The 10,740-nt window shown below is 31.3% G+C and overlaps 1 protein-coding gene across 1 annotated transcript; it reads left to right on the forward strand.

Moving 5' to 3' along the window:
- Nucleotides 1-5,382: 5,382 nt before the first annotated feature.
- On the forward strand, nt 5,383-6,982 carry LOC108455309 (ethylene-responsive transcription factor ESR2-like). The gene has a single exon (XM_017753889.2). It carries the CDS (start codon nt 5,481-5,483, stop codon nt 6,726-6,728), a length of 1,248 nt encoding a protein of 415 aa, XP_017609378.1. The 5' UTR covers nt 5,383-5,480; the 3' UTR covers nt 6,729-6,982.
- Nucleotides 6,983-10,740: the final 3,758 nt, after the last annotated feature.

Genomic DNA, 10,740 nt, shown 5'->3' on the forward strand with positions numbered 1-10,740 from the left:
TAAATATAATCTAAAACTCATTTTACAATAATTTGTTGTAAAAATGAACCTAATAATTAAAAATTAAATAAAAACCACTCAAGAACAATGCAAATGTGAGTGAATTAAGACCAAAAATATGTAATAAATATTTGCTCATCATATTCATAGGGAATAGAAAAAAAATTACGGTCCTAATTATTTTTTCAAATGATAGCTTGTCAATCCTACAATCTTGTGTTATTTTGCAGAAATAACTTAGATTAGGTAGATATTGTCAAGAGTATACTTGATCAGTTTAACCATTTCTCTGGATAAAAAGTTAATGCATAAGAACTAGATTTTTCCTGCTAATACTAGTGTCATAGTGGCAAAATCTATAAGTGAAATAAATTGGGGTTTCAACAAGTTTTTGGTTTAAATGTATATTTGGGTATGCCTTCATTCCATTAGAGGTTTACAAACAATACTTTCAGTTTCATACTTAAGAAGGTAAGAAACCATATGAATAATTGGGATGTGAAACTTTTATTTGTGGCTAGTAGAGTTATACTGGCAAGGTCAATACTTGTGGCTATTCTTAATTAATTTATGACTACCGTGGTTTTGAGTGATATTTATGCCCGTAACTTTAAATGAGAATTGTCAAATTCATGGGATTACAACACATGACACACTCATCCTTGTTCTTTTAATTAAAAAAATAATGCCACATGATAAATGCACACTAAACTCATCGACTGACGCGGTGGATTCAATTTAGATGAGAAAAAATACTATATCTTTTTTATATAATTAAAGCCTACCAACATTTCTCTAAATATTTTTTTTTAAAAATTAATATTTTTATAAAAAAAACCAAATATTAGATTATAAATTAGATATATAGAAGAATTATTCTAACCATAATAAATAGAAGGGATAGCATGTAAATGAAGAAGGCATTGTATGGAGGATGGGGAAATCTAAATTCTTATCTCATCTCATATGTTTTCCGTACAAAGTCGATGGCTCTATTGATTCTATTTCCTTCTATAAGAACTCTTATTTGTCTTTAAAATATCATTCCCTTATTTATTTATTTTACAATATGCTTAAGTCTTTAAAATTAATTATAAAATTAATTGATCCCATTGTTAAAAGTGCAATCAATTAAACCTTTAATTGAAAGTTAGCAATTAATTGAGCCTCTTGTCAAAAAATACAATCAATTAAACCTTTAATAGAAAGTTAGCAATTAATTAAACCATGTAATATGGGTTTTCGTTGAAGCCCCCGACGGACTGTTAAATACTAATGTGGCAAGTGATGTGGTAGCTGATATGGCATCTAGCATAGAAAAATTGATGAAGTGAAAAATATTGAAGTGAAAAGTTAATTTATTTATTTATTATTTTTCGAGAAATTAATTGTTTTAATTATTTTAAGAGGTTTAATTGATTTTTGAGATTATATAAAATTCTCAAAAATATAAAAATAATAAAATTTTAATTTTTTGTAACATTTAATAGTTTTAATAACTTATATAATTTTTATAAATTTATTCTAAAACTTTTAATAAAAAATTACTATTAATATTTTGTTTCCTTCACATGCTACTCTACATCATACCTTAAACCATCCTTATCAATGTCCCTTGCATGAACTCTTTTCAATTAGAACCATTGCTAACCACTCACCTCAGGTTACCAAACACTATATTCGTTATCTCTCAAACTCTGTACTTGACACCCTTGTTTGATTTAATAATATTTAATATATTTTTAAAAATTCTAATATTTAATAAAATTTATAATTTTTTTATAATTTTTATAATATTTTAATAATTTTTTAACTTAAATAATTAAAAATTTTAATTAAACATTCCATATCAATATTATTTCACGTCAGATACTACATTATATCACTTGCCACATCTAACACTTAATAGTGTCTAGGGAAAATCGTATTATAGAGGTCAACTATAGTTAACTTTGAATTAAAAGCTCAATTAATTGTACTTTTCAACAAGAAACTCAATTGATTTTTCAATTATTTTTGAGAGGCTTTAGAATAATAATAATATTTTCTAGTTGGTGTCTCAGCCTCTTCTTAAATGCCTCATCTCCCTTCTTCCTCTCCGGTCATTCACTTTGGGTCTTCTCCCAAGCCAATGCATTACTGTTCCAACATCACCCTTTTCTTTTCATTTTGCCCTCTAGCGTGATAGCAACAACTAGTTTAATCACTTGCGATACGCGAAGTGACTAATAATTTGAACAACCTATTGGCTGAGTTAGTAAATCCAAATTCATCTCACAATAATTCTTTATCAGAAAACACCAAACACTCGTATCATATCTGCAGGGAGGGGCATTACCATCACCGTCACCATCACCACCACCTTTACATACCGTCATTTCCACTATGTGATAACAAGCCCCTTCAGATAATGACCAATAAATGGATTACGCAAAATAAAATATTATTTTTTAAATATAAGTAGAAATATTTTAAAGATTAAAAACGATTTTCTCCACATTTCTTATCCCTTTCATACCAATTTCTCATTTAACAAACTCAACGAACACTAAATATTTTGCAGGCTCACATCCATGAAGGTGTGGCTCAAAAAGCTGACACATGTGAAATACCAGATAAAAATGAATTATTGTTTGTACAATTATTATTTATTCAATTAATAAGCTCAGCTAGTTCATGGGGGAGATGCATGAACATGTATATTTATGATTAAAATTATATAATATATACTGAGCAATAATAATCAGTTAATGTTGAATTAATGGCAATATATCCATACTAAGGTGAGCAGTTTATGGTGCTAAACTATAAGCTTCCATTATACATCTTGATTAGTTGGCATAATGTATAGAGAATTAGTTATAACTTTACATAATTAATTAATGTCATTCTTTTCCTTTCACTATGATGTATGCCACTGATCAAACGTATAGCAACCAGTGGTTTTAGGGTTCAAATAAAGTTCCACTTCCCAAATCAAATCGTGACTAAGATAGAAGATTAGCTAAATGATCCCACGAAAGGAAGTTGATTAACATGTAACAAAGAATTCTTGAAGAAGCAGCATTTAAGGAATTAATTGATCCATAAGAAAGATGATGAAAGAGAGAATAAAGTAGAGGGGAGTTGAAACTGAAAGATGAGGACATGAGGTTAGGGTTAGGGCAAAGGAGGATGGAAATTAGATGAGATAACGGACAGCTTTTTTCTTTTGGGTATTATTTAATTTCTGACTTAAAAGGGTACAAATACACAACAACTTTTAGCCTGCGTCTAAAACCCAACAGGAACCTAAACAACTCAAATAGTTTAAAGACCCTAGTTAACCCCTACGTGAGACAACTCCATGTGACCCATAAATAAAATTTAAATTTTGAAACCCTAACCCCATCACTTAAACACAGCAAAGCAAATTCACAGTTCCTTGAAAACCCAATTATTTGCAAAGATTTGTCAACGGAAAATCATCTCAAAAATGGTGAAAAGAAAATAACACAGACCAAAGCTGGAGAAACAACTTCTGAGCGCCGCCAGTGTAATCATTCAGAATTATTTTCTTTTTTATTTATTATATTCTAAACCTTTCTTCAACTCCCCAGATAATATTTCATTTTTAATTTCTACCTTGAAAACAGAATTAAACTACTTACCTTAAGCTACCTTTTTATCTTCTTTCTTGCTCTAAAATCTGGATCCTTTATTACATGTTAGATTGAGACGTGTAGATTCAGACCCATAAACAGAAATCCATCTCTTTTATTTATTTACTTTTTCATTGCAAACCCAGAAGAATTTTAAAAACAATAAAGTAACATATAATTACTACAATATCATTGAAATCTTCAATCCACATCAATCAAAATTCAAAGCCATTGCTATTTTCCCTCAAAACGACAACACCCATTACCATTTTGCTTCCCATTTTTCCTTCCATGGTTTCATTCTCTCTCGGAAATGGACCAAGGCAATTACTTCTTAGCTGGCGGAGGCTGACATCCAACTTCAACTTGTTCATTTCTTGAATGGGAGCAACTTTTTTTTCTTTTCTTTTCTTTTTTTTAAATTCAAGTAAGTGAACATTTTTCAACGTTGACATATACATAATTATTAGTAACCTTTAATAATTTGTGACAGATATTATCCTGAAAACCCTAAAACAAAAAGCTGAATTAATACAGTGCAATATGGAATTTTAAAAAATGCTTTTGGTGAGATGAAAGTTATTTGACAAACAGATAATAACGCACTTAAAATAAAGTACTCGCTGCCTAGGATAGGGGACTGCTAAAATATTATAATCGCCACATCTATTTATGGTCCAATATAAGTAAATAATAAGATTAGTATTTTATTTACTTACGGTGAAAAATTATGGATAACCTTTTTTTAATTTATTAGCTAAATTACCTATTTAGTCTAATAGTTAAGGGTTGTTTATCCATAGAATTTATTCGAGTTTGAATTTTCGGAAAGTAATGGTAAGTTTTAGTTGGGTACTTCTTTTTGAATGTAGTGTGGTGTGAAAATATTATTATTATGAGTGAGATGAGTACTAATCCTTTAATTACTTATTGCTAATATTATCATTTTAAAGTATTTTTTATATATTTTTCTAATTAAATTGATATTTAGTTAATTTATGATATTAGTTTAATCAAAATTTAATATTAATATTAAATTATATTACACTCATAATGTGAGTGCAAAAAAATTAAAAAATATATTTATTAATAACTTATGTAAAAATTAAATCAAATTTTAATTGAAATGATAAAATTAAAAGTTTAAAATATTAATATAATTTTAATTATTTTACAACTGAATTAATTTATTCCATAAAATAAAACAGTATGTTCATCATTTCTCCATTAACTTTGTTAATGGATATTTCATTGTAGTTCAATTAGAATGGTGAGCAGGATATATATAGAGATAAAACACTTGGCATCCACATGTAGGAGAGCAAAGACCTCAAGAAATAAATTGTAGTAACAAAATATTAAATTTTTAGATAGAGTTACATAACATTAAACTTAAAACATAATAAGAATAAATTAAAAATATTTGTTCTTTAACAAATAATTAATCAGAAAAATTAATAATGAACTTATATTTTAAAATATTTTTAAAACTATTCTAGTAATTAAATAAATAGAAGAGTATAGGTAGATTATGGAGAGTTAATCTGAAGTATGTTATAAAAATACCAATGTATGTATGGGTGAGAAGTGAGACTCTACTCTATTATTCGTTGGGTTTTGGGAGTAAAAAGAAGGAAAGCAAAAAGGCATGAACAAAAAAAGGGATCACTTTCTCTAGATTTCTCTCACTATTTATTTACTATAAATACAAGCATATATGCTTATGCTTTATGTTATGCTCCATCTCATCCACCACAATCCGAATTCCAGGTGCCAAAGCTCCACTGTTCCTTGTTTCCTTGGGCATTTCTCTCTCGAGTGATCTCTTAGATTTAGCCAATGGAAGAAGCATTTAAGACACTAAGCGGCATCACTTTTGTTCCTGACCCTGACCCTAGAGACTCCATTTCCGACCATCCAAACAAGTGTGCCGCCTCAACCACTACTGCCGTTACTCCCACGACATCTAATACCCCCAGTAACAAGCGCTCTCTCAAAGAAAATGGTGGCTCTGGTGGAACCATGAGGTACCGTGGGGTTCGCCGCAGGCCGTGGGGGCGTTATGCTGCTGAGATACGAGACCCACGGTCCAAAGAGAGGCGGTGGCTCGGCACTTTCGATACTGCTGAGGAGGCTGCGTGTGCCTACGACTGTGCCGCTCGAGCTATGCGTGGAATCAAGGCTCGAACAAATTTCGTTTACCCGGCCACCGAGCCTCACTCCACCAACGACCATTTCTTTCCACCTTTCAGCTTCTCCAAGCAGTCTCAGTCATCCATCAGGGATCTTAACTGCATCCGTAATCAGTTCGGGCAATCTTCAAATTGGCCACCGTTTGCTAGCCCACATGCGGGTGACTTCTCCGGCGGTGGGTCTTCCACTCAAAGAAATGCTTCTCTTAACATGATTTTATTTCGCGACTTGTTGAATTCATCTTCAAATTCCTCCCTCCACGCGCCTCTGCATCATTCTCTTCCTGAACATTTCTCTTTCACCAATGGAACTTGTGCTTCTTCGTTTCCTTTCACTTTTTCATCTAATTCTAGCGTTTTGCCTGGTGGTTCCTTGTTGAATTCCTCAATCAACAACACTAGTCCACGAGCAAGCGATAGCATATCTGATTCTTTCACTGGCTCCACCATGACACTTCCTCTCAAGGAAAGCAATTCAAGTCATGCAACTGTCGCCCCTACCACTGATTATATGGAATTCTTCCCGCAGGAACCTTCTGACTCTGGTTTGTTGCAAGAAGTAATTCAAGGGTTCCTTCCCAAACCCAGCTCAAAGAAACAAGATGATTCCGCTACAACCACAAACTGCACTTATCATTCCATATCTTCACCGGTAAATGAGATGACATTGGGTCAGTCCCTGAGTGGGTTGAAGAAGGAGCCTTTAGGTTTTTACGTTGATTACAACAATCAAGCAGTTTCTCAGCAGTTTGAGAGTTTCAATAGAACTACAGCGATGCATTATGCTAACGAAATACCAGCGAAGCATCTACAGGTGGGTCAAGACATGTTGGATGATATCTTTCAGTACCCAGAATTAATGAGTGTCCTTGCAGCTAGGGTTCAAAATGGTTGAGAGCAAGTTCAAAGTTGAAAATAAACAAGTCGAAAGTAGATGCAGTGTTTAGGGTTTTTTTTTTTTTTTTAAATCCTGTCGAGTAGTCCGAGTCTTTTAGGTACATCTATAGGAGATTAAAATCGTGATGTTGTTATTATATGATGATAGTATAATCGTCATTATTTGCCAGCGAGTACTAGTTTTATAAAATGTAATGAAATTCCCTGGAGGAAAGCGTAATCTTACTAATCTTTTTCTCTGAGTTACGTATAGCATGTATCTTCTTTCTGCTTCTGCTGCTGCTGCTTCAGCATTGGAAATAAGAAAAAAAAATTTAAAGAAGTATTTCTTCTTTAGTGGAAACAAATTCTGAGTGAGGATGGTTTTGAATGTGGTAGGGATAGCATAAATTGCGTTGACCTTGGAACTCAAAAGTCTGATATTGTCCGGCTGGCTCTTGGATTCTATGTTTCCTTTAAACATGAAAACGGCATTGCTTAAGGATCTTACTGGGTTTTCTGTTTCCTTCTGAGTTTCGCAAACCCTAACTTACATGAACTGAAATAAGTTGGAAAAAGATAAAACATGTAGAACGAAAGCTGTAATTCATTTCTTTTTGCTAAATTAATTTATGGTTCAAACTGAAGTAATGATTAAAATAAAAAGACACACAGTGATTGTAATGGAAGTAGATTGCTTTCTTATTTACCCCTTTTTAGTAACTCAAAGTCAATTACATATTCATTAAGGTTTTACAATCAAGCAATTCAATTCTGCATTATTGTTACTACTAGTGAGCGTTAAATTAAATTACTTTTGCAAGTAGCTTTGATGGGCCAATTTCACAGTTGGGAATATCAATTAAAATTTTAGTCCAATTGAAGACTTTAATTTCTTTTATTTTTTTAAAGCTAATTTAACTAAGAAACATGGTTTAAGAATTTGGTATAACTATGGCAAATTGGCTCAACAATCACTGAGGAGGAAAGTTTTGAGTTGGTATTTTAGCAAAATGATGGTTAATGATTCTTGCTCATGGTGTTGGGAGGAGGTATAGAGTGAGGTTGGTTTCAAGCCATCGAGCACCATACTGTACTAGAAGGTTAGACATGATATGAGATGATTAGACAGAACATTGTCACGCTTGAAGAGACGATGGATGTTGAGGGTAACTCTTCTTTGTATATATTCTAGGATTAACCTTGTGTGATGTACGTGGTTTGATAAGGTGAAATTGAGATTAAGTTTCAAGTGAATTCACAAGGTCGAGTTTCATCCATTAATTTTATCTTCAAATGTAGATATTAATTGATTTGAGGAGGGTATATAGCAATAAAGTTATTTTACTTATCACTCTTTTTTAAATGTAACAATATACTTATTTTGTAGTATAAAAGATTGGATTGTATCCCTAGCATCATCCTAACCTTTCCCCATTATGAAGAAGTCAACATGGAAAGGGAAAAAGTTTCTGTTCAAGTGATCCACAACCATAAATCAAAACCTTTTTGTCGTTTAAGTTTTAACACAACTTTTGCTCTCTAAGGAAATGTAAATATGAAAATTCAAAATCTTAATCATGTAAAATAAACATAAATCAAATGTGTGACCCATTCAGCTTAATTGTAAAGGAGAAATAAATGCAGAAGACGTAGGCAAACATTTAGTAATGGAATAAATTTGCCTCGAGTACAGAAACCGTGGCCCAAGCAATGTCATGAATATATTTATTTATTAAGGTTATTCACTTATGCGACAAATTTTGTCTATATTGGTTAAATGTGGGCAATGGTATCCATGGACGTCAGCCGCCGAAGGTACGTAGGTGGCCACCTCCACACTCTGCATACCAGGAAGACTTCATAAGGCAGAGAGGCTTAGGCCATCTAATTCAACTTTTAATTTAATTTTCTTTTTACATATTAACTTTTAACTAAGACTTCTCTTACGTGACTTTCTTTTTCTTTTCTCAGTCACTCAATTTGGAATTACCAAGCAATGAAAAAAAAACGATTATTATTTCCATTTCTTCTACCATAATATGAACATATAATATTATGAAAGAATTTTGTTTACTTCAATTGCATGCATAATTAAAGGAATGACAAGATATTAAGTTTGTACCATAAATTTTTAATATATGTTCCAGAAATGCAACCTTAATTAATATAATGACTATCTAATTATATTTACGCAAATTAATCTAAAGATTTATCTTTAAATAACATAGGTAATAATTTTGGTTCTCACAAATTTATATACTTAAATGTTTATTTTGTTAAATTAATATCATATATGATTTTTACAATCATTATAACATCATAAATGAAGATTGTTATTTTTAATCATTTTATTTTTCAAATATTATATATCTTAAAATTTATTTTAAATTAGTAAATGAATATATTTTTAATAAATATATACAACAAATTCGAGCATTACATGAGATAAAAATCAATTTAATAAAATGTAATTAATATATACAACTAACCCGTACATCACACGGGATAAGAAACTAGTTTGTACTAAAATGGGCGTGGTCATCTCATTAATTAATCAATAATGTAAGCATATTTATTTTTTTTGTTAAAATATGTTGTTGCTCCTTAACAAAATTTAATTTAAAAATTTTAGTCCAATCATTAGTATTATCAGTATTTCTTGTTAAAATTTATTAGCTTGACATGTGGGTTAGACTATCTTCATATTACGTGACATATGATTGACTGAAAAGAAACATGTTAAGTTGACAAATTTCAACAAAAACTACCAACAATAATGATAATTGGACTAGAATTTTTTAAATGAAAAAAGTAAGATAATTGAAATTTTGGCTAAATAAAGCATATATGTTGTTTATTTATTTATTTGGTTTTTTAGGTTTTTTTTTTAATTTAAGGAAACATGTCGTTTTTGGAAGGAGGGTATGAAGGCAACGATCATTTTTTAACGTTGGCAACAATAAAATTTTTTAAGGGTCTCAACGGTAATTTTTTCCCTATAAATACCATATCATTTTTTATTATTTTCATTTAAATCCAACTCTCTCCATTCTTTCTAAACTCTTAACTCTTTCAATTCTCTCAATTTTCTCAAGTTTTGTTCTAAATTTTCCGATACGCTTGTTTAAAATATTATAGTTTTATTGAATTATTTGTATATTATTCATTTCGATTAAATTTTCACAAATGTCAACCTTTCTAATTTGTTTTGACAACAAGCACATTTTCGCTGCTCAAGCGATAATGGTAAGACAAAATTTTAAATTCTTTTATTTTCAATTAAGTTAAATTTAAAGTAGTTTATTTTTTAAAATATTTTAAAATATTTTTTTTTGTCGATATAAATAGGCAAAGATCGTGTTCTAGAAAGGTTAATATATAACTTGTCAAAGAGCCCAAATACCAAAATTCGTGGTTACTTGCAAGATGTGGGATTCTTGCATGCGTCTCGTATACTCGGGAGTTGCAAACTCAATCCTACACACATCAATATGTTGGGGGGAAAGATGGAGGCATGAGACACATATTTTTCATCTTTCATGAGGCGAGTGTATAATCACACACGAGGACATAGCTTTACAACTCGGTTTACTGGTGCATGGGCCAGTCATCATGAAATCAACAGTCATTCTCAATGAAGATGACTTTTGTCATTTTTGGGGAAGGTGTCAAATAAGTTTCACGGTGGCCGGATAGATATGAAGTGGTTGGAAACAAATTTCAAAGATTTTTCTAAGGACACACCCGATGTTGTCAAAGAAAAATATGCTCAAGCATTCATCCTGAAGTTAATCAGGGGCATTCTAATGCCCAATAAATCTTGAAATTTGGTACACATAAGGTGACTACTACACCAATCGACTTCAAAGAAAGTGGACGAATGAGTTGAGGATCAGCTGTGTTGGCCACATTGTATTGGCAATTGTGTCAGGCGACAGAACCAGATAAAATGTCAATCAGTGGTTGCCTGCTCCTGTTACGATTATGGGCCTAGTGGTAACTACCATTTCTACGTCCCCAATTGAACG

The sequence above is a fragment of the Gossypium arboreum genome, chromosome 3 (genome assembly GCF_025698485.1).
Source record: "Gossypium arboreum isolate Shixiya-1 chromosome 3, ASM2569848v2, whole genome shotgun sequence".
NCBI lineage: Eukaryota > Viridiplantae > Streptophyta > Magnoliopsida > Malvales > Malvaceae > Gossypium > Gossypium arboreum.